Source organism: Neolamprologus multifasciatus, chromosome 3, assembly GCF_963576455.1.
Source record: "Neolamprologus multifasciatus chromosome 3, fNeoMul1.2, whole genome shotgun sequence".
Lineage (NCBI taxonomy): Eukaryota > Metazoa > Chordata > Actinopteri > Cichliformes > Cichlidae > Neolamprologus > Neolamprologus multifasciatus.
Genome location: NC_140441.1, coordinates 22,522,831 through 22,550,787, shown reverse-complemented (window position 1 = coordinate 22,550,787; position 27,957 = coordinate 22,522,831). Strand labels below are relative to the sequence as shown.

The 27,957-nt window shown below is 38.5% G+C and overlaps 3 protein-coding genes across 3 annotated transcripts; 2 read left to right on the top strand and 1 right to left on the bottom strand.

The window, feature by feature from the left end:
- Positions 1-564: 564 nt before the first annotated feature.
- Positions 565-27,957, top strand: LOC146522026 (uncharacterized; the record flags this gene model as incomplete). The annotated part of the gene is made up of 11 exons (XM_085147636.1): positions 565-720; positions 1,747-2,081; positions 24,647-24,768; positions 24,962-25,032; positions 25,211-25,336; positions 26,123-26,218; positions 26,383-26,514; positions 26,606-26,740; positions 26,838-26,875; positions 26,962-27,002; positions 27,086-27,957. Coding segments are annotated over exons 2-11 (1,758 nt in total), but the record flags the coding sequence as incomplete, so codon positions are not given.
- LOC146522028 (putative E3 ubiquitin-protein ligase RNF144A-A) lies at positions 15,418-20,412 on the bottom strand. Its single transcript, XM_085150034.1, has 4 exons — positions 20,093-20,412; positions 19,805-19,905; positions 19,153-19,326; positions 15,418-18,924 (listed from the first exon to the last, which is right to left on the bottom strand). The coding sequence occupies exons 1-4, from the start codon at positions 20,169-20,171 to the stop codon at positions 18,469-18,471; spliced, it is 810 nt and encodes a 269-aa protein (XP_085006160.1). The 5' UTR covers positions 20,172-20,412; the 3' UTR covers positions 15,418-18,468.
- LOC146522027 (uncharacterized) lies at positions 20,559-22,287 on the top strand. The gene is made up of 2 exons (XM_085150245.1): positions 20,559-21,246; positions 21,698-22,287. Exons 1-2 carry the CDS (start codon positions 21,102-21,104, stop codon positions 21,826-21,828), a joined length of 276 nt encoding a protein of 91 aa, XP_085006371.1. The 5' UTR covers positions 20,559-21,101; the 3' UTR covers positions 21,829-22,287.

The following is a 27,957-nucleotide window of genomic DNA, read 5'->3' as shown; positions in this document are numbered from 1 at the left end:
CAATTTTCCACTGTGGCCTAATTGTATAAGACAATAAGAAAACCGATGCATAGATACAGTATTGCAGAAGTTTAAACGCTGCAAGTAGATCAAGACCAAACATTTGGTGTCAAAATAACTTCAGAACATGTACAGAAAACCACCCTTTTTGTAAACCTTTTTTTTTTAGCTTCTCTGCTTATAAACTAGAGGGTTTTAGTAGCAGCAACATCAAAAAAGTATCTTTTTGGTGGATTTAAGAAAATTAAAGTGTTTGAGAAAAACTGAGACACAAAGTTTGAGTTTAGCAGAGCTTCTCGAGGTCTTTTCAAACTCTTCGTTTATTCATGATGAAGGTAGTTGTGTGTGGAAATAGACTTGCGCTTAATATTTACCATCTCTGCTCTTTAATTAAATCTCTGTCAAGCTCACGCAATCGGTGACTTAAAATAGTGTTAATGAAATAGTTATCATTTCACCGTTAATAGAGTGTTCTTACAGGTCTCTTTAAATTCAAAAGAATACGAAAGAATACGCCAGATTTTCAAAATCTCTGAAACACACTCTGAATGCAACACTAAGGTGTAGCAGAAGTGAAAGAGAAAGCGCTATTCCAGTGTTTTAAACTGCACTCGAGAGAGATATCCTATACTCGAATATTCCATAAATTAAACACTTTTATTGCCAAAGATCTTAGAAAACATCTTTAAGATATCTAAAATATCCCTGTTACCACTAAAGGTATGTTTGAATCTTTTGTTTTTGTGTACTTGTGTATTACATTTGAAAATAATTGTCAAGGCTCCCGGGGCGAGCCGTGTGGTGTTGGAGGGAGAAAGGACCCAAAATGCAGGGGACCCAAAACTGATGATACTAGTGACGTTTATTTACAAGGAGTGGAGTGACAGAACAGGCAGTGAGGTATGACGAATGACTGAAAAAACCTAGACTGGGAAAACTAAATGACAAACCTGAGATCATAAGAAACGGGATGCGGGGCAGAGAGACGCAGACAGAGGAACAGAACACCATGGAACACAGACGAACCGGCAACAAGCAGGAGAAGACACAGGGCTTAAATACACAAAGCAGTAATCAGGGGATGAGAGACAGGAGGGCAACACACCTGGAAGAAATCAGAGCTGACGGGACAGGGGAAACGTAACCTGAACACACTCACATGAGACGGGGACCTTCAGAATAAAACAGGAAACTCAGACACAGAGAACCAGACAAGACACTGAACTAAACAGACAGATTCACAAGCAGACAGACAGAGGGAACACGGAAGTGGGACCAGGGCAGGCACAGAACAGAAACCTAACAAATGGCAAATCACGGAATACATAATCAGAATAAACAAAAGCATAAAGAAACACAAAACACTGAGCCGGCAGACTCAGGACTATGACAATAATTAGGTTTGTTTTATTCTTCATCAGCAATTTCTTTGAAAAACACTGTCTGTCTGGGGAAGAAGCTTCTTTTTTGGTATTGTTTTTGTTTATTATAGTTTTTTTTCCGTAGCCTCGTCGAAAGTCATTAAATGTAGCTTAGAAAAGCAGCATGTTGTAGTGGTAATATCATAATACTCAAAGTGTTTTCTATTTGAGATGTTACTGAAAGACTGTCACTGGCTGTGGATTTTGGCACCTTATGTACAAAAACATGGGACTTTGTTTACCTGCTAGTAATAATTAATAATAAATGATGTTGTTGTTTATAAACAAATACTGACTGGTGTACAAACTTTGAATTCTTTTGCAGCTCTCCGTAACACAGAATTGAAGTGACTGAAAATGTCTCCGTTGGAAAGTACTCAAATAAAGTTTTACTGACAACCTTGACCTTAATGGTTCAGTTTGAATATTTTTGTCAATTCTTATTGTTTTATTAATTCATTGATTTAATTGATTAGCAGAAGGGGTTTTAATTTATGATCCACCATAATTATTTGCTCATCGTTCTGAAATTTACATGATCAGTCTCCTCCCAGCAGCTAACAGGTACCATGGACTGATAAACCAGGGAGCGACAGATTACTTGAACAGTGTGCTGCAGGTGCTGTTCATGACCGAGGACTTCAGAGAGGCTGTGACAAGGTTTGTTACAGCCCAGCTTTAAGTGTGATCCTGTATTTATCAAATATGAAGTCTATTGTGCATTTTTAATTACTCGTATTTTCCTTCTGTGTAGGTACTCTGAAGAAAATCCTTACTCTGAGTTTATTGATCATCATCTTAAAGTCTTATTTGATGACTTACAGAACCACACAGCATACTCATATAAAATAACACAGAAGCTGGGCATTGACAATGGTACAGTATGTTAACACACAAAACAGCACAACCTTTGAATTGTTTGAAGAGTCTTGTCACGGCTGGCGGGGTGAGCCGTGTGGTGTGGAGGAAAAGGAGGACCCAAAATGCAGACAGCCGAAATGGTGATATGAGTGAGGGTTTTATTTACAGTGCACAAATAACACAACTGAGGGCAGGACAGAACATAACCTAAACTGGGTGAGCTAAATAACAAACCTGAGATCACACGAATGGGGTGGGAGGCAGAGAGACGCAGACGAGGAACAGGACACCATGAAACACAGACGAGCCGACAACGAACACAGACCGACACCCACTATATATACACACACACACAGGGTAATCGGGTAATGGCAGACAGGCGGGGACACAGCTGGAACTAATGGACATAACGAGACACAACCCTACAAAGTAAAACAGGAAACACACAGACTGTTTTACATAACAACACGGGGACATGAACAGAGCACCGAGGGAGACGCAGGTAGGGAAAATAAACACAGCCAAACCCCAACCACCAATACAAAATCAAATAAACTAGAAAGTGATAATCATCAACTGAAAGCGCTGGGTCACCGACCCAGGACCATGACAAGTCTAATAAATGGATCTAAAGTTGATCAATTTACAACAAGTCTTGAAGTAAAGTCTTCTTCATCCTGTGCAGTTTTTTAATATAATTTAATAGCTTAACTTGTTTAAATTGTTAGACTGGATAATTCTAAAACATTTTTAATTAAATAACTTAATTGTTTTGTTGAAAGCATGCACATTTATTTCCCCACCCAGTGTATGAACAGCATGATGCTGCAGAGTGCTTGGAGAGGGTTTTAATCATTATGGAAAACAATACCGGACTAACTACACTGCCTTGTGGAGTGCCATTCTGTACATCATATCCTGTACTGAACTCCTTTCCTACTCGCACAAAAATCTTCCTTCCAGTTAAAAAACTTCCAATCCAGTTATACATCCTCCCTTTAATACCAATCTGACGCAACCTGATCAGGAGCCCTTCTTTCCACATCATACACTCAAAAAAATAACTCTTCAAATGAACATAAAAAAAATCATGGAAAGAATTTCCACGTGATCAAATTGCTTTATTTTAGCACTATGCAATTCTGTTACTCCAACTTAATGCACTCTAGTTGGACCAACTTAATTAAAGATTGATGAATCAACGTATTTACTGCATTTTGATCCAATATATTTTAATAGTGTTGATCCAACTTAAAGAGTTTTGTTCCAACTCAATTCAGTAGGTCTTTTCCAACTAATTTACTAAATTTGGTAAATTTCAGCTTAAGTTAATTGAGTTGAACCAACTCATACAAATTAAGTTATTCCAACACAAGTCTTTAATGCTAATAGAAAGCAATTTAATCACGTGGAAATTCTTTCCATGATTATTTTAAGTTAATTTAAAGAGTAATTTTTTGGAGCATTTAACAAAGTCTAGAGTCTGGATAACATGCATTGCACTATTACATCTAAAAGGTAAATAAAAATTTGTCATACACATCTTTTTGTTTTCTCGATGCTTTTTATCAACTTCCTGTGACAATAAAACAAAAAAAAAAAAATAAGATAAGGATTTCTCAGTAATGTCCATTGCAAACATTTTTTAAAAGTACATATCTGTTTTACATTAATGTAAAATACCTAAAAGCTTTATTCATTCAAGCTTTATAATAATGTGAATGTAATCAAAAATGACTGCCCGATATTTTTCCTGACTCAAGAAAAGTTCATTCAATACCTCAACAATGTCCTGTCTTTCAAAATCTTGAGTTGTGATAGGGGTGACTGTGGCACAGGAGGTAGAGCAAGTTGTCTACTGGTTTAATCCCTGGCTTCTCTAATCTGATACTAAAACTATCAATGGGTAACATACTGAACCCCAAGTTGCTCCTGATACATCCATTGAAGTGTAAATGTTACATAAAAATCTTGTATGAATGTGTGTATGAATGAGGTTATTATAATGATATTATAATAAGGTTATAAAACACTCAAGAATGGTGCGTGTAGTATCCAGTGAGAAACATAAAGCTCTTACTTTTCCTATTTTAAAAGGTATTTTTTACAGCCACCGGTAATTTACAGGAAAACCCCATCCCCTGAAACCTTTTGTATGTAGTTCAAGCTTATCTTTGATCATCTCCTTAGTTAAGGATACAGGCAATTTAACATACCAGGTAATCCTTCACCAGCTTCTCAGGATCTTCATTCAGGTACACGCAAAGACCTTTGGTGATGTATTCTCTTCTGATTTCAACAGCATCAGTCTTTATACACAGAGGGGGAAAAAAACAAATATATACGGAAATCCATCTCAACGACCTAGCAGTGGGATTAAAGAACTTTTAGTTGAATTACCAGGAATTTGTGAGAAATACAGAGGCTATTGTTTTACAGTCTTAATCTTTTCAAATAGTATTTATGCATTTTAGACAAGTCTGTCATTTTAATATTGTTTTTTACGTTGTGTATTAATTTAATCATGCCATACCCCCAATTCAAGAAAGTTTAGATGATGTGTACATAAAATCAGAATGCAATGTTTTCTTGGTCTCAAAACTATATGTCTCTTACAAATGAATATATTAAATTTTTAACATGGGAATGTGATCATTTTTAAGAAAAATATTAGCTCACCTTGAATTTGATGAACTGGCCTGCCAGCTCTCCAGACCTTTCACCACCTGATAAGATTAAACATTTATTATCTTTACAGGAGGGAACTGCAAGTCTCCAAGTTTATTAAGTAGAAAAATATTTAATTTCAAAAAAATTAAAAAAACAGGAAAACATATCTGTTCATGTTTTGTCTTTCCTCCTCAGTGTACTAAAAACAGCAACTTACAAACTTACAAATTTCAACAACCCTCACGTAAAATGTAAATTTATCACAACAGTCTCTGTGGTAGAGCCAAACTAGCTTATGTGCAGAGGTTACGTTATAAACAATATCTATATTTGGAGTAGCTATGTCTTTCATATCAGGCTATCATGCTAGCATGACATTGTGCTATATTCTTGCACTAACGTGTTAGCTAGCTAGAATGGCATAAACAAACAGATATTTTTAAAAAAACAAAAAACAAAAAAACAAATGTGAATAAATAGAACTGAAAAGAATCGACAAACTAATGATACCTTTGTGCAAAAAGTATTTTCATCAAGATGGATGAAGATAGATTCACTCTTACCTTTCCAAGATGCTGCGAAGCAAACCATGTGCTTTCCCGCTTCTTGTTGTTTAGAATCTCACGTGATCTTGTGATATCACGAGTCTTTAAGGCAGCTAACCACTCTTGTTAGATTTTATCATGTCATATCAACAAGAATAAATTTAAGAGGTGCTAAGTTGGTAAATTTCATGTAGATCTTATAGGATTTTATTGCGTTCACCTTAGAAACATAAATTCATTGTGTTCAAATTACATGTTAGAGTCTTGTAAATGCAATAACCACCAAATTTCACTTTTTTGAGTGTATCGTATGCCTTCTCGACATCTAAAAACACGGCTACTACACTCTCCCTATTCACTTGGGCACGCCTTATTTCATGCTCTAGACGCACAGCCGGATCTATCGTACTTCTCCCTTTTCTAAACCCACTCTGGTAATACTTGGTCTTATTATTAGTTTCCAAAAAGTAAATTAATCTTTCATTCACCATCTTTTCCATTATTTTCCCCAAATGTGATGTCAAAGCTATTGGTCTAAAACTTTCTGCCAAGGCTGGATCTTTTCCTGGCTTACATATGGGAACAATAACAGCCTCTTTCCACTGGTCAGGTAGCCTACCTTCTTCCCATATTTTGTTGAACAATTTAACCAGTATACTCTTACTAGGGTCGCTCAAGTTTCTAATCATACAATAACTAATCTGATCTCTACCTGGAGTTGTATTGTTTACTTTCAGGAATGCATTATTCAACTCTGCTACTGAAAACATGACATTTATCAGACCTTCGTGTTCCTCCGTATCTTGTAAGTCCTCCAGATGTTTCCTTTGTGTTTCTTCTCTTCCCCTGATTTCTGCCATATTTAAATTTTCTGTGCTGTGAACCTTTGCAAACGTTCTAGCCAATAACTCAGCTTTACTCCTATTATCTACTAATATTCTGTCATTATCTTTCATTACTGGATAACCATACTCCTTCCTCTTCCCAGACATTTTTTTAATAGTTGTCCATACTTTCTCCAACGGTGCTGATCTCCCCAAAGTATCACAATACTTCCTCCAATATTCCCTCTTAGCTGATTTAACTACCCTTCTTACTTCTGCCTGTTTCCTTTTGTAGCATATCAGATTTTGAACACACAGTGCTCCTTTCAGCGTTTTAAACGCTTTGTTCCTGGCTTTAATCACGGTTGTACACTCTTGCGTCCACCATGGCACTACCTTTGTCCTTTTACTGCCACCTTTCTTTGGGATGGATGCTGTTCAATTCAATTCAATTCAATTTTATTTATATAGCGCCAAATCACAACAAAAGTCGCCTCAAGGCGCTTCATAGATACAGAGAAAAACCCAACAATCATATGACCCCCTATGAGCAAGCACTTTGGCGACAGTGGGAAGGAAAAACTCCCTTTTAACAGGAAGAAACCTCCGGCAGAACCAGGCTCAGGGAGGGGCGGCCATCTGCTGCGACCGGTTGGGGTGAGAGAAGGAAGACAGGATAAAAGACATGCTGTGGAAGAGAGACAGAGGTTAATAACAGATATGATTCAACACAGAGAGGTCTGTTAATACATAGTGAGCGAGAAAGGTGACTGGAAAGGAAAAACTCAATGCATCATGGGAATCCCCCGGCAGCCTACATCTATTGCAGCATAACTAAGGGAGGATTCAGGGTCACCTGGTCCAGCCCTAACTATATGCTTTAGCAAAAAGGAAAGTTTTAAGCCTAATCTTAAAAGTAGAGATAGTGTCTGTCTCCCGAATCCAAACTGGAAGCTGGTTCCACAGAAGAGGGGCCTGAAAACTGAAGGCTCTCCCTCCCATTCTACTTTTAAATACTCTAGGAACAACAAGTAGGCCTGCAGAGCGGGAGCGAAGTGCTCTAATAGGGTGATATGGTACTACAAGGTCATTAAGATAAGATGGGGCCTGATTATTTAAGACCTTATATGTGAGGAGCAGGATTTTGAATTCAATTCTGGACTTAACAGGAAGCCAGTGAAGAGAAACTAATACAGGAGAAATATGCTCTCTCTTTCTAGTCCCTGTCAGTACTCTTGCTGCAGCATTTTCGATTAGCTGAAGGCTTTTCAGTGAATTTTTTGGACATCCTGATAATAATGAATTGCAGTAGTCCAGCCTGGAAGTAATAAATGCATGAACTAGTTTTTCAGCGTCACTCTGAGACAGGATATTTCTAATTTTAGAGATGTTGCGCAAATGGAAGAACGCAGTCTTACATATTTGTTTAATATGTGCATTGAAGGACATATCCTGGTCAAAAATGACTCCAAGGTTCCTCACAGTGTTACTGGAGGCCAAGGTAATGCCATCCAGAGTAAGAATCTGGTTAGATACCATATTTCTAAGCTTTTCAGCGCCGAGTACAATAACCTCAGTTTTATCTGAGTTAAGAAGCAGAAAGTTAGTGGCCATCCAAGTCTTTATGTCTTTAAGACATTCCTGCAGTTTAACTAATTGGTGTGTGTTATCTGGCTTCATGGACAGATAGAGCTGGGTGTCATCTGCATAGCAGTGAAAATGTATGCTATGTCTTCTAATGATGCTGCCTAGGGAAGCATGTATAATGTAAACAGAATTGGTCCTAGCACTGAACCCTGTGGAACTCCATAATTAACCTCAGTGTGTGAAGAGGACTCTCCATTTACATGCACAAATTGGAGTCTATTAGATAGATATGATACAAACCACTGCAGTGCAATACCTGTAATACCTACAGCATGTTCTAATCGCTCTAACAGGATATTATGGTCAACAGTATCGAATGCTGCACTAAGGTCAAGAAGGACAAGCACAGAGATGAGTCCACTGTCAGAGGCCATAAGAAGATCATTTGTAACCTTCACTAAAGCTGTTTCTGTGCTGTGATGAACTCTGAAACCTGACTGAAACTCTTCAAATAAACCATTCCTCTGCAGATGATCTGTTAGCTGTTTGACAACTACTCTTTCAAGGATTTTTGATATGAAAGGAAGGTTGGAGATTGGCCTATAATTAGCTAAGACTGCTGGGTCTAGAGATGGCTTTTTGAGTAAAGGTTTAACTGCAGCCACCTTGAAGGCCTGTGGTACATAGCCGATTATTAGAGATAGGTTGATCATATATAAGATCGAAGAATTAATCAATGGCAGGACTTCTTTGAGCAGTTTTGTAGGAATGGGGTCTAAAAGACACGTTGATGGTTTGGAGGAAGTAATTATTGAAGTTAACTCAGAAAGATCGATTGGAGAAAAAGCGTCTAACTTAACATCAATGGTACTAAGAGTAGCTGTAGATAATATTACATCTGTGGGATGATTATTGGTAATTTTTTCTCTAATGATAAAAATTTTATTTGTGAAGAAGTTCATGAAGTCATCACTAGTTAACGTTAAAGGGATGTTTGGCTCAAAAGAGCTCTGACTTTTTGTCAGCCTGGCTACAGTGCTGAAGAGAAACCTGGGGTTGTTCTTATTTTCTTCAATCAGTGATGAGTAGTAAGCTGTTCTGGCTTTGCGGAGGGCTTTCTTATAAAGCAACAAACTATTTCTCCAGGCTAAATGATGATCCTCTAAATTTGTGACACGCCATTTCCTCTCCAGATTACGAGTCATCTGCTTTAGGGTACGTGTTTGAGAATTATACCATGGGGTCAGGTACTTCTGATTAGAGACCTTAGTTTTCACTGGAGCTACAGTATCCAGAGTCGTACGTAGTGAGGAGGTGAAATTATTAACAAGATAATCGACCTCTGTTGGGGTAGCGTTCAGATAGCTGCTCTGCTCTGTGTTGGTACAGGGCATTGACGATGATAACAGTGGCTGGATTATATTCTTAAACTTAGTTACAGCGCTTTCAGAAAGACATCTACTTTGATAAAGTCCACTCTCCACTGCTGCGTAATCAATTATTGTAAATGTAAATGTTATCAAGAAATGATCAGACAGGAGAGGGTTTTCAGGAAATACTGTTAAATGTTCAGTTTCTATGCCATATGTTAAAACAAGATCTAGAGTGTGATTAAAGTGGTGGGTGGGTTCTTTTACATTTTGAGAGAAACCAATTGAGTCTAACAACAGATTAAATGCCATGTTGAGGCTGTCATTTTTAGCATCAACATGGATGTTAAAATCACCCACAATAATTATTTTATCTGAGCTCAGAACTAAATTAGATATAAAGTCTGAGAAATCAGACAGAAACTCTGTGTAAGGCCCAGGTGGACGATAGATGATAACAAGTAAGACTGGTTTCTGAGTTTCACAGCTGGGGTGGACAATGTTAAGCATCAGGCTTTCAAATGAATTAAAAGTCTGTCTTGGTCTTTCATTAGTTAATAGACTGGTGTGAAAAATTGCTGCCACACCGCCCCCTCGACCTGTGCTTCGAGATTTCTGGTAGTTAGAATGACTCGGGGGTGTTGATTCATTTAAACTAACATAAGTTGCTACCTCAATCACAATCTGACTAACAGTAGAATTTAACTGATCAATGGGCTGTCCAAAATTAACGTCTTTCAATTTCCTGTCACTTAATGTTTTAAACAAACACCAGTTTGCTTCCTCAAACCTCCATTTCCTCTGCCTTTCTTCTCGTGTCGCATCAGTGTCTGCACAAATATCAATAACTATTGGATAATGATCACTACCAATTGTACTCTCTTTAACCACTTTCCATGTGCTCCTACCTGCCAAACAATGTGAAACCATTGTAATGTCAGGACACGACTCCGTACCTCTTACCAAATCCACCTTAGTGCCAGAGCCATTATTTAAAACCACCATCCTTCTCCTCAACTACATTTTCTACCACTTTCCCATTAGTGCCACTACGGTGCCCCCATAAAGTGCTGTGTGCATTAAAATCCTCACACCAAACTATTTTCCCTCTCCAATCCCTTAAAAGTAGTTCCAGTTCTCTCCTCTCTAACTTTTTGCATGGATTATAAAAATTTATTACTTTGATATTTCCTGCCCTAGACCATACTTCTACAACTATCGCCTCTAACTCTACTGTAGTGTCTAGCGGACTATACTTAATCCTACTCCTAACAAACATTGCACACCCTCCTCCATTTTTACCCACCCTGTCCTTGTGAATGCTCGTATATCCTTGAATAACAAAATCTAGACTTGGTTTAAGCCATGTTTCTTGTACACATACAATATCAGGCTTTGAATTTAATGTACAAATAAAGCCCTTCAGTTCTTGCCCATTTGCAATCAGGCTCCTAGCGTTCCATTGAAGAATAAGCATTAAGTTATAACTTGCGGGTCTGATGTACCTTCTCCATGACTAAGATCTGAATGTATTTTTCACAAGACAAATCCCTCATATTGAAAAACTTCACTGCTGCTTTTACTATTATCTTGATCTTTTCTGTCTTTGTTTTGGCTTGTTCTGAACAATTAATGACATACGCCAAGAACAACACAAGTTTATCCATTTGGACTACAGGGAGATTCCTGCCTTTTTCCCCCATCCCTCTTCCACCACCTATTCTTTGCTCCTCATCAGGTCTTCACCCTGTTTGTTACTCTCTTCAAAGCTTCTGCATAAGATATCCTCTCCTCTGTTCGAATTTGTTGAACTTCTGCTGCCTGCTTCCTTACTGTGCACCCACCATACGCTGCTGCATGTGGTCCCCCACAGTTGCAACACTGGCACATTCATCATACACATGTTCTCCTCTGCATCTTCCACACCGCACTCCTTTACACACACTAGCTATGTGACCAAACCTCTGACATTTATAGCACCTGAGTGGAGGAGGCACATAAACACGGACACTAAAACTCATGTACCCCAACATAACTCTCTCTGGCAAGTTATTTCCTTGGAACTCAGGCAGTACTGATGGACTATCCACTTTTTCCCCATTTCTAACAGCTTGCAATCTTTTTATTCCAGTGACTTCCCCTCCTTTGATTAATTTCCTCAACTCCTCCAGATTTTCCCCAACAGGAATACCTGAAATCACTCCTCTACATCCTCTCCTCTCACCAACCACCTTCCTGTCCATAATCTCCTTCTTACAAAGTGTTTGCAACTTAAGCGCTTTATTATTTTGTTCTGCAGTTTTACATTTAACAAACAAACACCCGTCTCGGAGCACCTTAGCTAGCTCAACATCACTGATCGCTTTCTTCAATCCATTTGTTAGAGCAATTGGACTCACCTGTTATTTCATTCCTAGGTTTGAATTTCAACAGTACTTTAAATTCCTCCATCAATACTTTCTTTCTTTGATCATGCCTAGCACCTTCCTCTACAAGTGCCCGCTTCCCTGTTGGCGTGGATTTCAACTTGTCCTTCCTAACCCCTACCTTTCTACTATGTCCAACTTTATGCCAATCAACATCCATGTCCTCATCATCAGAAAACCCTCCACTACTACTTGCCATTCCGACCCAGTCACAATCCAGATTATGCCAATCCACCGCCTCCAGAAATCCCAAAGACCGTAACCGGACGTCCACTTCACTGCACGACCCAGCTGATTGCCACGCATCGAACCAGACAACCTGAACTCTTCTGAAAGCCTTCTTCTTCTTCTTCTTTTACGTATTATTGGTGGTTGGCAAACAACTGCATGGTGCATTACCACCACCACTGGTATGGAGTGTGGACAGAAATCACACTCAAAAAAAAAAAAAAAACCCACTTCATATCCTCCCAAACAACCTTACTCCTCTCAAAAATTGAAACAATGCCTGATAACATTTATCCCCCGACTCCTTCTGTAGTAACCCTACAAGATCAAGTTTCATATCAATGCTACTGAGATTTTGGACCAACCGTCTCCTCTCCACCGTATATTTCCAACACTGCAAAATAACACGCTCCAAAGTTTCATCCGCTCCACAATAATCACATTTCCCTGAGGCATGCTTCCCTATCAAGAACAGTGTGGAATTCAAACCCATATGCCCAAATCTCAGTCTTGACACCACCACCTCCTCTCGCCTACTCCTTCTTGTGGATCTCTTCACTCCCACCCCCCTTTGAATTTTATATAACCACCTTCCCCTCCTGTCTTCGTCCCACTGTTTCTGCCATCTACCCCTCATTTCTAGCTTAATAATACTCTTCCTCCTGACCAAAATTCACCGTCAGATCAACTATCTCATGATTAGTGGCTGCCTGTGCTAACCTGTCCGCTGCTTCATTTCCCCTTACCCGATAGTGAGCCGGGACCCATACAAACACTGCCAATAGACCCATCATATGTATCCTGTAAAGAGTTTGCTGAACCTCTAATAAAATATCTGACCTACCCTTCGAATGACCATTCTGTAGACTAACCAAGGCTGCACTGGAATCTGAACAAATAATTGTGTTCAACGGCCTCAAATCTTCCACCCACTGCACTGCTAATAGAATCGCTATCATTTCTCATGTAAACACAGACAATCCATTATTAATCCTCTTCCCAATTTTTACCATAAAGTCTGGAATTGCCACTGCCATCCCCACTTGACTAGCTGGATTCTTTGAAGCATCCATATATACCTGCACATACCCATAATACTGATCTATGAAACCCTGAACTATATTAGAGTTAGTGATGTGACGTTCTGTATCGAGGCTTCGAAGCTTGTGTCGAGTAATGGAGGGGGCGTTTCCGCGATGCGCGTATCGAGGCTTGCTTCATTTATGGGAGGAGCTGAAAATGATGACGTCCGAAGCCTCGCTGCCCGGCTGTACGTGACTGGTTCATGAAGTGGTTCGAACTTTGCCGCGGGCTATGACAGAGATATAAACCCCTCAGGCTTCATTCAAAATGTAGGTGTTTGATGGAGAGTTGCGGTTAGTAAGAGTTTGAAGACAGTTTGGAGAGAGTTTGGAGGTTTATGAGAGTGAGGAGAGAAAGTCAGGAGAGAATGGAGCCAGCTAAGAAGAGGAGGATGTCCTCCCCTGTGTGGGAACATTGTGATTTTATTCCTCCCAACAAGGTATGTAAATTTCTACAGAAGATGTATTTTCATAATACTGATGGTGCAATACAATTTATGTTAAGCTGTCTTTACTTTTGTACAAGGTGAAGTGTTTGCTATGTGCCAGGGAGCTGGGATATAACAACAACACCTCATCCATGCTTAGGCACTACAGAGCTTTGCATGAGAATAAGGGGAACACCGATTGAGGAGCAAGACCAGGTGAGCCATCAAATGCCATGATAATATAGCATGCTGTAATGTTACTAAAGGATATAACAATATTATACAACTGTGATAAGTTACGTGTGTGATATTTATATTTGTGCTTTGTTTTTGTTGTCTTTCCTCAGGAGAACAATCTCAAATAGATGAAGACCTGGTTAGCATGGTGATTGAGGACTCCCAGCCATTTAGCATTGTGGAGGACAAAGGATTTAAAAGATTTGTTAAATCATTAAATGTTTTAAATGTTCTCCCCACTAAAAAGGTTATAAAAGCAGTGAAAATTTAGTTTTTACAGAATAAAATGTGGGCAGGACTGAGGCTCAAAGCCTCAGTGTGTAGCTGTCCATACCTCAACGTTACAAAAGCACAGCCACTGTCCACACCCCAACCACACCTCACCTCACAGTAAATTTCCATTTTAAGCATTTCCAAATGATCATTTTCCATACTGCCAGTATAAATATACAAAGTATACTGCCATCAATATAGATCAAGGGCGTAGATTTGGTTTTGGCATTGGTGGGGACGGATGATTCAACCACCGAACTCTGCCCTGTTTCTTTTTTTTTTCCTTTTTGTTTTTGCTTCTTAATAAAAAGAGGAGAAATATACTTGCCTACACATGCTATTCTACATGCTTTTAAAACATTTAAAATTACAATTCATAGTTTTATATGTGAATTATATAATGTTAAATTACTATTAAACAAATGACTAAGTATAGGTCCGGGGTGGTGCTGCTCCAGAGGAGGAGACGCCCTGATGTTGCCTGGGACATGATCTAACTAACCTTTTTCTTTAAGACAGGAATTTGGTTTTGATGAGTTGACTCATGGGAGTATCCATGCGTCAAGAGGAGGGGTCCAGGATTAACATGAAACAATGAATTAACATTAAACTATGTTTTATATGATTTTTGCAGCGATTTGTGTGATTAACAGTTCATTCAACGGGTATCAAACCTATGCAAGTGGTGCATCCATGCTCAGATGAGGCTTTGATGGCCTATAAGTGAAGTTCACTGAACTAAAGAATGTGGTTTGATGATTGTTGACATGCTCTCCAAATAGAAGTTTTTCCTCCTAGCAAGGAAATACAGGTGCAGCAGTAATCTCCTGAGAAATCTTCAGAGGCCCAGTGAGAAGCAAGAACCATTCCAGGCATAGCTGACAGCCCAGGCAGTGGTTGAGGTCAAAGGTCAAGCTGGTTGGGGCCCATCATGAGATCAGACTTTGGAGCCACAGCAAGGACCACGAAGCTGTGTTGGAATGAGAGCTGTGCCAAGGGGGATTTCCAGAGGCCAACAGAGGAGATTGTGGACAACAGACGGGCACCTGAAGGATGAGGGGGGCATGCCAAGCTCCATCGACAGCGCAGGGGGAGTCCGAGGATGACATCATGATTCTGTGAAAGCACAGGAACCAGAAGCTATGGTGGTGATGACAGCAGTTTCCTATGAACATCACCTAATGCTGTGTCACTGTACTGTGCATATGATGACACTCTGAAGACTGCTGGGATCATAACAGCAGTAAGATAACTGGACCCAGCACCCTTTCCACAGAGGGGTTTTTCTGCCTAAAGCAAGGTGATGGGGGTTGATAGAGGCCATTTCAAGTGCTTCTGACCACTCCAACTGCCTGCAAAATAGCGGAGAGACCCTCCTGGATACATCAGAGCCACTGCAAAAAGGTTGAGGTCTCAGAGGATTCCACTTCCTCCACAGAAATCAACTAGTAGAGGAAAGTTTCACCCTCACTTGGTTGCTTCAGTGGCGAGGGGGAAGTGCTGATTGGGCGCCCGTAGGGAATTGCTCGCACTTCAACCTCCAGCCATTGGCCAACTCTAGAGTAACCAAGTAGTAGGGTGTGACGGACCTGTACGTAGCCATGGGAAGGTGGACCCTCCTGGTTACCTTGACTACGACGCTCACCTTTACAGGACAAAGACAGAATCGGCAAATACAGACTATTATGTCTGCTCTCATATGCCCAGCACGCCTTTGAGACAAATCCAGCAGGCCCAAAATCAGGACTATGTAAGCGATACAAGTGACTGGTTTTCTTGGCTTTACACTGGCTCCTGGTTACAGGTGCTAAAAAGACTACTCATCAGAGTTGGGATATTTCTACTTTTATTTTGTGTCTTTGTAACGTGTATACTGCCATGTTTAAAACTCTTGATTAACCGCATAATATTTTCCACTGTTGCTGCATACATAGCCGTGACAAGTGATGATAATGACTCCGACCTGTTGGAACATGAAGACTTTGTGTGACCAATGACGATGTGACAGAAAATGTACAACAAGATGTTACATACTGATATCTCATTTAAATTTATACTGACAACAGGAGGGAATGTCAATGGAAAATTGTACTTAGTAGTCAGTATAATCTTTTAATGATATAAGTTTGTATATGGTAGAATACTGCATGTAACCATTTGTGTTTATTGAAAGGATGTCTCATCCTAGGAAGTCTGTAACATTCCAGGGTGTTCTGGCTTTCACCCCCACATCCTAGGAGCATGGGAAAAGGTCATACCTTGTTTTATTGTTTTACGGTAGGATTAACGTAGTTATATCTGTTTCCAGTCTAAGTGGTTTTGGTTTGATGAACTGCTGGACTTCTAGTCCAGCAGGTTTAGGGAAGTCACTTATGGGGTCACACTCTGACCACACACACATACCACACACACCACACAAGCACCCACTGAAGTGTATAAATAAAGGACCAGGGCAAGTCCTCAGGGCGAGTCTCTGAGTCTCACTCTAGGCTGCCCTTGCTAGCAAGAAATTCTGTGTGTTTCTCCTCTCTGATTCTCTGCTGAAGAAGTGTTTTAGAATATATCTCTTAACATTATCCCACCTCAGGTTGTTAATTTCCTCAATCTCTCTTGCCCTTTTTTCATGAAGGTGTTTCTTTTCCATAAATCCTGAGAGAGGCACCAAGGTTGAATCCAAGAAGAAAAAAGTGTTCTCAGTCAATCCCAGAGTCCTCACTCTCATCTCAGACATTGCTGACCATGAGTGGATCTAGTCCTACCCCTCTTGTTTGAGACGAAGTGATAAAGGTATAGTATGTTACATACTCTACAGATGTTCTATTTTTGAAACAATTGTTACATTTCTGATTGTGAGTGGGAAGTTTTTAACAATGTGAAGTTTTACTAGACACAATTTGTAAAAGTACATGTTCTACTTTTGATTCACTGTTTTATATCTGAAAAATGTATCTGGTAAAAATGTGGTAAACCTGCGATTTTGTTTCTTGGATTTTAATTTTCCCAGTTTTAAAGATATTTGTATTCCAATAGTGTAAACGTATGCTGCATGTACATTGCTGGCATTTTGTAGTTATCCAAAAATTTGCAGTTGAAGTTCTCAAAACAATTGTAAAGTTTTTGTTTGTTACCTGATGCAGTTTTAAGATGTACATTTTCAGCTTTACTGCTCAGTTCTGTGTGCAAAATATGTGGGTGTAAACTTGTTCCTGTAATTTCTTCAATTCAGACTTTCTTTTAATTATACAAAAAATGTTTAATTCTCTATATTTGTATTTGGATAATTTGAAAAGTCAAGATTCTATGTGTACTGACATTTATGTAGTGAGAACAGCACCAAAACACTTAAAGGTGTCTGAATTGTCTGCTAAAGGTAATGTGAAGTATAATGTGTGCTCAACTTACAGCACTGGTTTTGCACAGTTTGAATAGAACTTGTAAGAATTCTGTGATTCCTCACTGTTACTGTCATGGAGATAACTAGTAACTATTTGTGATTTGTTGAGTAAAAATGTAAATGTTTGATGTTCAAAACATCAAAGATGTTAAATAAAATACTTTTTTTGGAAATTTAAGGTGGACATTTTTGTGTTACATTTAGTAATTTGAATAAAATCATGGTTTGTGTATTAAACTTACAGAGTAGAACACTTAAAAGCACTCTAGTCTAAAAACGGTTACAGAATAAAATTGTATTTTATTATTTTTTTGATAGTTAATTTTACAGGGAAAAAATGTTGTGTTTTCTGGCACAAACTTTATTTTATATGTTATTTTCATGTTAATTCTAGGAAAAAACATTATTTTTTCTTCAAGTTAAAACATTTACTTCTACGGTAAAATATTCACCCTAGCACTATTTTTAACTGTAAAATCAACAATAACAATACCTTCTTACCGTTAAAGAAGAAAATGTTTCACTCGTAATTTTATGGTAGATTTCTGGCAACCACAGCTGCCAGCGTTTTACCGTAAAATCTACAGTTTTTTTTGTTTTTTTTTACAGTGTAAAAGCAGTGAAACTGACCGTAACCAAATGAAAACTAGTAAAAAAGAATAGATGATGACAAAAAAAATATCAGCGTCCTCCACCAGTAAAACCATTCCTACTTTTGTGGTTGTCTCATTGTTGGCCCTCTACTGCACCAAGGGTTAATTTCATTTAATTTCATTTACATTAAAGCTGCAGAAACTGATTAACACATAAATATCTACATGAACTGATATTTGTCAGACACTATGTATTCTGTTTATTTGCAAGGAATCTTTATCAAGTGACTTGTTTGTCGATGACTAACTATTATCTAACAGAGATTAAGTCAAAGAAAACTATTTTTTTAAAAAGTCTGTTGTACAACATAAAAATGCATACAGGAAACATAGTTTACCACTATTTAAAGCATATGAACAAGTCAGGCTGTAAAACATTTGGCTTCTCTGAATGAAATTCTCTGAAATAAATATAAAAGAAAAAGTCTAACATGAGAGAAGGATAATGACTCAGAGAGCATGCTGTGTCTTAGTTTCTGCGCCACACAGGTATTGAAGTTTGTCTGGGAGCTACACCATCACTGCAGGGGATGAAGTAAGAACTTGTCTTCAAGCACTCAGGAGTGAGTTTCAGACACACAAAGCAGAACTCTTTCTGACAGCGAGGACAGATGATGTTCTTGCAGCCTGTTTTGTCGTGCTCCACCCTCTGACCACAGGTGGGACAGGCCCGGATGGAGGGACAGGCATCGACCCCCGGAACCTGAGGGAGAGCGGTAGTCTTGCAGTTCTTGAGAAGTTCAAGGTCGTGATTGATGCATCCATCGTTGTCACAGCGGTCAGAGCGTGGAGCGCTGCCTTTCCATGGCTTCAAACACTGCCAGCAGAAATGGTACACCTTCTTCTTGTCTGCAGTGCAGATAGTGCACTGAACATTAAGGTTGGTCAGGTCCTCTCTCTCCACATAGGTTTTGCAACCAGGACACTGTTATGACAAACATTCAAGAAGTTCAGTGTTTTTGGATACAAACTTTTTTTTTTTTAAATTTAGAATCACATGACTGAAACTGATGAGACTGATATTATCGTTCTTTATCCTATTCTTCTGTTTGACAGCACAGGTGGTTTTAATTTTATCCCCAAATATTTTTTGTTTTGTAGGAGCAAAACTCTTCTAAACTCTTGACTAAATGAGGTTAACTTGGACACTTACTGTTTTAAATTCACAGTACTCTGTGGCAGCTAGGAGGGCGATGTTCTCTTCAAAGTACTCCATCTCTTCTGTTGTCAGTACTGCCAGCCTGCGCACCTCTTGGTAGGACCACACTGCATCACACTTATGCAACGTACCATTCTTTAGAGCTGGGCACTTAAATTTGTACTGGCCCTGAAATGTTAAAGATGTAAGGACACCTGATTGATCTTCTTGGTAGAAACAAGTTCTAAACATTGACACAGCATCAAGATGTACATCTCTCTCTCTCTCTCTCTCTCGCTCTCTCTCTCTCTCTCTATATATATATATATATATATATATATACACACACACACACACACACACACACATACTATACTACAAGCCAGCAGGTCAGTGAAAAATCCTTTAACCGAGGCCTGTATCTGTAGTGTAGTGTCTGTAAATTTGAGTGACAACTTTTTTAAACACCCCTATCATATTGTGGTTTTATTTGGCTGTTTAATATTATAAATCCAAAAGCAAAAATGTAAAATATGAAACTTGAATACAGACCGAAACCAAAACCTTGCAGAAATGTAGACATTTATTTTCTTGCTCAATCTTAGACAAGAAAACCAAAAGTAAAACTGCATGAGAACAATGACATTCTTCAGAACCTGGAAAGTACCTGATCCAACAGGCTGCGACACCACCCAGTGAGCGACTCCGGGGTGACTGCATGGCCGCAGGACATCTGTGCTCTGAGACCCTGGTCACCTTCCAGTGGAGCTGAGAGGAACAACAATAAGCGCAGCGAACAGTAAACTCAACAGTGTGCAATAGGCAACAGCCTGCCCGGTATTAAACCAGTGGATTTATTATAACATTTCCAAATCAAATCATGCACAGTTATTAAAAATAATAGACATGAATTAAGGGGCTTCAGTGACGATAACTAAACAGTTGTATTTCTTACGTAGAGGATCCAGATCATCGGGCCTGTTGACGAATTTCAGTGTCGTGTCATTGGGGTCGTATCTTTTCTCTTCGGTCATTTTAGCTCAGAAGCTCTCCGTTGATGAACAAGCTCCGTGTCTGCAGTCAAGTGAAGTGAACACCGAGGCTACCGTGTTATCACCACTGACAGCACCAAGATTTGTTTTTAACTTTCACTTTCCCCCAGCAGTTACCAGAAGTCACGTGAAACAGCGCTGTGTAGCAGGTCTGTCTTCTTGTATCTGTACTTCTTTTTATTTACTCTTTAGCACTGATGATGAGGGCAGCAGTTATTTAAAGCTTTTTTATGTACTCCTTTTTTGTTATTGAATTGTTTTAACTTGAAGGATTTTTTAATGTTTTAAAACATTATTTAATAATAAATATTTTAAAAAATGAATACGGTGTTTTACAGTAGCATTTATGGAGTGCTTTTGCAACGCTGACTTTTAATGAAATGAGTACGAAAGCCGAAAAGCTGGTAAACAAACACGCCCACTCATAAACTGGGATATCAGGTGATTTCCAGCTATCATAGAGTGTGACGTCCAATAAGGAAATCTATTTACACACAGGACAATGTAGTGTGTTAATGCTGTGTGCTGTACAAGCGCTATAATGTAGACAATAGTAAAATGCTTCTCATAAACCCCGTTTAAAGATATTTAAGATTTGTTTGTTTTTCATTACTTGCTCGTTTTTTTGTTTTTACAAAGAAGTTAAATTTGCATTTTGTAGAATAAACGAAGGTCATCAGCACATCAACAGATATCTAGAATAGATCTTTATTGTCACTGTTACAAGAACAACGAAACACATCTAACGCACTTTTATAGAGCTGTGTAAAATTGAAAAAGGAAAAAAAAAAGAAGACGGATGAGTGGTAAAAACAATCATTTTGTTGAAATTGAAAGTATACTCAGCCCTATGACGTCAGACCCAGAAGTACCTTATTAGTGTCAGCAGACGCAGTGGAGGGAGCGCACAGAATGGGAAAGCTGTACCAGGTCGTGGTTTCTGGAGTAAGGGGTGGGAAGGTGACCGTCGACCTGAGCAACACTGAGGAGCAGTTCAAGAGCATGACAGTGGAGCAGCTGAGGGAAAAAATAAGACAGAAGTTTCCAGAGACTGCAGGTAAATACACCGAGAGAAGTGAAACATACATAATTGGCCTTGTTTTAGCCTACATTATATATTATCCACACGATGAACGAGCACAGTAATTTTCGGAATCTTGGCTTCATGTTGTTTAGATTGTTTCAAAAATTTCCTTTGAAATAATATGTAATTTTCTGTGGTGGATGAAGACTTAGACTTGGATTTCTTGCTCGCAGAAGAGTTTAATATATTTAAGCAATGAAGATATTAACAGAGGATCCAATGAAGAGTAAGCTACATTATACAGCTGTATTTATTCATTGATTGATTGATAAGGAGCATTTCGGATAGCTTTGCTATATATATAAAAAAAAATTTGTGAAGTAGACCGTTAACGCAGAAAAAGTAGAAACTCTACCTCTTATTCATTCTCTCTCTCTCTCTCTGTCTCTCGCTGTGTCTGTGTGTGTGTGTGTGTGTGTGTTAGATGGGAATCTGCGGCTGATATTCACAGACAAGAATCTGGATGAAGATAAGAAGCCGCTGTCTGAATATGGAATCCAGCATATGTCTGTTATCCAAGTAGTGCTGAGACTTCCCGGAGGACTGAGAGCCTGAGCGAGACAGGCTCCACCTACAGCTGCCAATGCCTTGCGTCATGGAAACTCCTGCCACCGTTTACATACATTTAAGCCTTGTTTTAAATCACTTTTGATACAGTCATTTCTTACCGATGAATAAAATAAAACTCCATTATTTCAAGTGTGTGATCTTTGATTAAGTGTGCATATTTGGAGGTCGTTAGAAAACAGAAACCCTATTAATAAGGAAATAGGGCACATGTTCTCACAAATACTGTAGTATTTCCAGCAGGAGGTTCTCTGAATCATGAGCAAGAAGCATACTGAGTGCTTGTCCCTGAAACTGAGGTATATTAAATACAATACCATTAGCTGTGTACTGTGTAAAAATGAAATCCATAGGATACGTTTCGCCCTGCTTCGTTCTACTTCATATGCTTCGTTAACGGCCTTATGTAAATTTCAAATACATCTCAATTGATCTTATGCTAGACCAGGGGCGTGGTTTGGGAAAATAAATTAGTATTTAGCTGAAGTGTATTTTATTTGTGTTTAGTTCTTTTTTTTAACTTGTAGTTCTAAATTGGAAGATTATTGTGATATTGAAATATAAAAATAAAATTATATTCTATTATTTTTTCATCGCTCAAAATAAGAGTCACACTCGCGGAAGCCGGTATACCCGCCGAAACGCCGTGCATTTATCGAGACTTTCAACCCCAGGTAGGCCAATTATGGATCTTCGGATCCACATTATGTCAGCAGCTATTCTCCACCGTGAACTATGTTAAAGACAAACACCGCTCACGCCTGACAGAAGACAGCTTACAGTCCTGCGTAAACTGACTTCGTACAGCCCCGATTAGCGGACGCTGTGCGCAGAGGTTCGGGACCATAAGTCTTATTGTAAACATATCACGGCAGACCGACGATGTTTGCATGAACACGCTTTTCAGCATCTCTTTATTGACCACTTTTCACACACGGTTGCTGTACGCATACAGCCGGCTATAGCTTTTCACCTCACAGCCCGACATACACCACCAACAACACAACAGCACAGATAGCGCAGACGTAAAGGCAGCGAGGCATGATTGCTGGTGTGGCTCAGGTGCGTCCGCCTCCCCTGCAGCGGCGCTGCAGACCACGCCCCGCCGCACGCATTAACCTGGTAAAATACATATTTAGGCAGAATTTTGCAAATATCTATTTTTAATTTTTCAGCAGCATAGTGCTTTTTTACCAATTATTTTTTAAAAGTCAGGTCAAGGCTCCAACAGCCCAAAGGGTGGTGGCTGACAACAGTTTTTGTTTGCTGGATCATTTTAGTTCAGGTTGGTGTCTTTCCTTTTGTTATATTTCTTTAAGAGTTCAAAATGTGTTGATTACATAAATAAAATGTAATTTTCTCTGTAGCACTTCGTGGATTTCATAAGCAACACACCTTAGTTGTTCACACAAAGTATAAAGGTAAAAAAGAATATATACAGTGTTATCTTCATTTTAGATGTCAAAAAGTATTTGCGGCTCCCAGTGTTTTCTTTTGCGTGGAAACCGGGTCCAAATGGCTCTTTGGGTGTAAAAGGTTGCAGACCCCTGTGCTAGACTAATGTCAGGCCTTAAACTAAAAATAGATTCCGAGACTAAAGTGCAGAAGGCGTCTATATTAATAGCTCCTGGGTTAATTCACATGTGTTTTTGAGTCATGACATATTACGTGTTCTTCATTCTCGTTTTAATAATCAGTTTCTGAAAAGGAAAGGGTAGTAAATAGTTGTAAGTCATCTAGTGGCCTTTTGGTAATTTCGAGATTGCCAACACAGCATGAATGCAGCATTGCAGCAACTTGTTCCGAAGAGAAACAGAAAGTATTCCGGGGCTGTTAAAACTCACTGGATATGCAGATTGTTGTGTGCCTCGAGAATACATTAAGAGGTTTTCGAAGGATCCAGGAGCAACGCTTTGAATTAAGCGGAATGTAGGATTATGTCTTGTTTTTTAGCTGTTGTTTAAGGTTTTTAGCGTAACAGCTAAAATATGCGGTTTATTTCTTCTCAGCGAGCCGTTTCTTCAGCAGTGCAGAAGTAAAGTGATCGGAGAACGGCACGGAAAATGAGCCGACAGGGTAAGGTTTCAGAAAATATTTAAAACTTTTTGTTTGTTTTTTGTTTTCTCCTCCGAGGTTTTGTTGAAGTTCTATATTTATCCAACTTTTAGTACTAATGTGTTTGTGCTGACTTTTTCCATTGAGCTGTCATAGTCTTACATGTTTAATGGATAGAACATTGTCACAAATCTCTCACAGGATTTCTGAATTTATGTTCAGATTCCTTTTCCATGCTCAAAGCTTACATGGCTCTCATTTCTGGCTCAACGTAATTTATTTTGGAGGTTTACCGGCTTTTCTTCGGACTTCGGAAATTATATAAATCGGCATGTGCTTTTCCCAATCAGCCAATCGCATCAAACAACGAATTTGGCTAATTGGAAATGTTGATATTTTAGAGTAAAATTTACATTGAAAATTATATAAAATTATATAACTAATTATAAAATATAAAAGGTTTGACTGTTTTTGGTTCATTTCTCTTTGGGTATGTTATGATCCAGAAGAATGTTTTAAATATATATCTTCTTTTTTGCACTGTCTCTTCCCATTAGCTAACAGGTACCATGGGCTGATAAACCAAGGATCCACATGTTACTTGAACAGTGTGCTACAGGTGCTCTTCATGACCGAAGACTTCAGAGATGCTGTGACAAGGTTTGATGTCCAGCTTTAAGCATGATTCTGTATTTATCATATATAAAGTCTATTGTGCATTGTTAATCACTCATGTTTACTTTCTTTGTAGGAACTCTAAAGAAAATCCTCACACTGAGTTTCTTGATCATCATCTGAAAGCCTTATTTGATGACTTACAGAACTATAGAGCATACACATATAAAATAACACAGAAGCTGGGCATCGACAATGGTAAAGAACAACAAAAACTTCAAACAGTGTAAACTCCTGAGCACTGTATAAGAGTAAAATATGACTATTATTGATCTAATTATTTAATTATTACAACAATGGAAAATTTTAGGGTAAAATTACAAATATACTTCTGTACAAATGTACTTCTTCTTCTTTTTTCTTTTTTTTTAATTATATGCATTTATCACAGTATATGAACAGCGTGATGCTGCAGAGTACTTTGAGAGGGTTTTAAGAATGACCAGCACTGATGCATCAAAGGTAAGGCCATTGATGTCAAAGGGTATCTATATACTTGATCAAAACATCACTTTTTAATTATGGGGTCTTTGCCTTATAGTATAAAATGCTTTGGACAACTTTTATTGTGAGCAAGTGCAATCTAATTAAACCTGAACTAAAATAAAATGAACAGGTTTTTGTGAATTTGTATTTTCAGATCTTCCACGGTCAGTTAGCAAACAAGACCACCTGTTCTAAAGGACATATACAGACTGACGGAGATGCACCGTTTTGGCATCTTCCTCTTTCACTGGTGGATTACTGCAGTAAAGACTACAGTGTGGTAAGGATATGACAAGCTGCAAACTTCTCTGCATGTTTCTATTCTTAGGACATGACAGCTGTGAGAAAACATTTTGAGCCTACATGTTTTTGCCAGTAAAAAAAAACCCATATATTTTCATATTTTTCTCAGGAAATGATGATTGTTTTACTTTCATTTTATCCACTTTTTATCAAATGATTCTATCCACTGCATAAAGTTAATGTTACACTTTATCACTTTGTTACTATTTCAGTACACATTATTCAGTACACATCATTATTGCATATCTCAAATTTAGATTGATTTGCTATAGATGGAAAGGAGTAATCATGTGATAAATCCTGTAACTACAGTGTTATGAAAATGAAACAGTTGCTGAACCACTTCAATTACCATGGCCTACAGTACAGCTTTCAGCATAAAATTATCCAGAACCTCTAAAATATCATGGGCTGTCTAAACGATCAACTTAGGACTGTTTTTTTTTTTAAATTGAAAATACACAATTTGTGTAGTTTTGCCTTTGAACATCACCACAGTCGGTCAAACAATCCATGTGAAGTTCACACTTTCAGCTTTAACTTAAGGGACTAAAATTCAAATCCATACATGTAAAGCCACATCTATTACAGGCCTCGTCAGTGCCAAGAAAACATTTGTCTCTTAAACAATAGATCTTAACCTTTGAGGCTTACCTAATAAACTGAGTGTGTCATGCTTAAAACCTTCCTCCTCGAGGAGACATTCTTCACCTCACTGGTCAGCACATGATTGTTTGAGCTGATTGTAAATAACATTTTTCAGGTGAAGGGCATTGAAGAGTTTTTTAAACCTTCAGATTTCTGTGGAGAAAATCAAATGTACTGTGAGCAGTGTGATGACAAAGTTGATGCTACTATGGTGAGTTTAAACATTTGTGATTCTTTAATTATTCTTTAAATACAATTACCAAAACATATTGACCCATTTTGCTAACACAAGTTCCTTGCCTCCTTGAGGCAACTGTTGTTGTAATTTAGCACTGTACGGATAAATCTGATTCGAATTGAATGTTTTTCATTCAGACAGATGTAATTAAGCATCATCCAGATGTTTTGTGTCTGATGCTGAAGAGGTTTGAGTTCAACTATAATTACATGTCATATGTCAAAATCACCTGTTCAGTGGAGGTTCCCTACACCCTGCAGATACCAGAGGTATATGTACAGAATATTTTGGTATTTAATCATAATCCACTTTATTTTCTTCAGTCATTCTGATGTTTGCCATTTTTCCTTTGGTAATCAGAGTCAGACATATGAACTGTATGCATTTGTGGATCATTTTGGTGATCTGAGAGGAGGACATTACAGTGCAACAATCAAGATCCAGGAGGAAGATGGAGACAGATGGTATCAGTTTGATGATTCCAGGGTCACAAAGGTAGGACTGATCACTTATACATTGTTGACACTGTTTACCCATGGAGAGTGGCTAAACAATTCCATCATGTATTTTTGTATTATTTTTACATCATCAGCTTGATTATCAGCCATTCCAGCTGGATTACACTAACACGTAAGTTTTTGTACTTCTTATCCTGACAGTACATTATTTGCATTACATGTGAAACATATGTGTTACATATCATATTTATTCATTAGGTCCCAGACTGCATATCTTCTGTTTTACAGGAAAAAGAAAGGTAAGAGCAGATACTTTGTTGTGGTTTCTTCAGCTCTTTGGTGTCTGAATGATTTTGTTTCTACTTTGTGGTTCATGCTGCAGATATTGGTATTCCAGAGTCCACAGATGTGTCCACCAGTGAACTACTTACCATCAATAATGAAGATCAGAGACAAGATGGGAAAAATGAGAGAAAGAGAACGAGAGAAGGGGAGGAGACAGACACCGAGAATGATCCAAAGGTTCCTCGCTTAAGAGAATCAGAGGGATTATCTGACATGCGAGGCACTGAAAATGATGACCTGGATCAAAAACACACAGCAGTGGATGATGTTAAAAATAACGGACCAGATAATAATCCTGATTTGAAACCCCCAGTCAGTGACACATCAGCTGTATGTGATGATCTAAACAGACAAAATGATATGACTAAATTAATGGATGATAAATCAGATAAAGATGAAAAGGCTGAAGCTAGACAGTCAGAGGAAAACAGTCATGCAGAGCATCCACCTGACACTGTTGGAGAGAACATATGTGAACATCAGGAGAATAAAGGAAAAACTAATGATTATTACATCCCTTGTCTTAATCATGCTGAGGAAGAGGAGGAGGAGAAAACAAAAACAGATTTTCAACATGACACAAAAAGAAACATTAGTGTTGATAAACAAACAGCAGTGATGTACTGTGACACATTTCAGGATAAAGAAAAAGTTATTGATAGAAAAGAAAACAGACTACAAGATGATCAGAGTCATAAACATGGAAAAGGAAAGCGTGATACACTGGACATACAGGAGATCAGTGTCACACATTCAAATGATAATAATCTTTGTGTAGAGACAGAAATAACAAAGGAAAGACTAACAGAGAAGCAGGAAGGAAAAGAAACTGTAGAGAAAAGCTCACAAGGCAGCTCTGAAAGATGTGTCAAAAATAATGAACCAATAGAAGAAGAAGATGTGATGGGT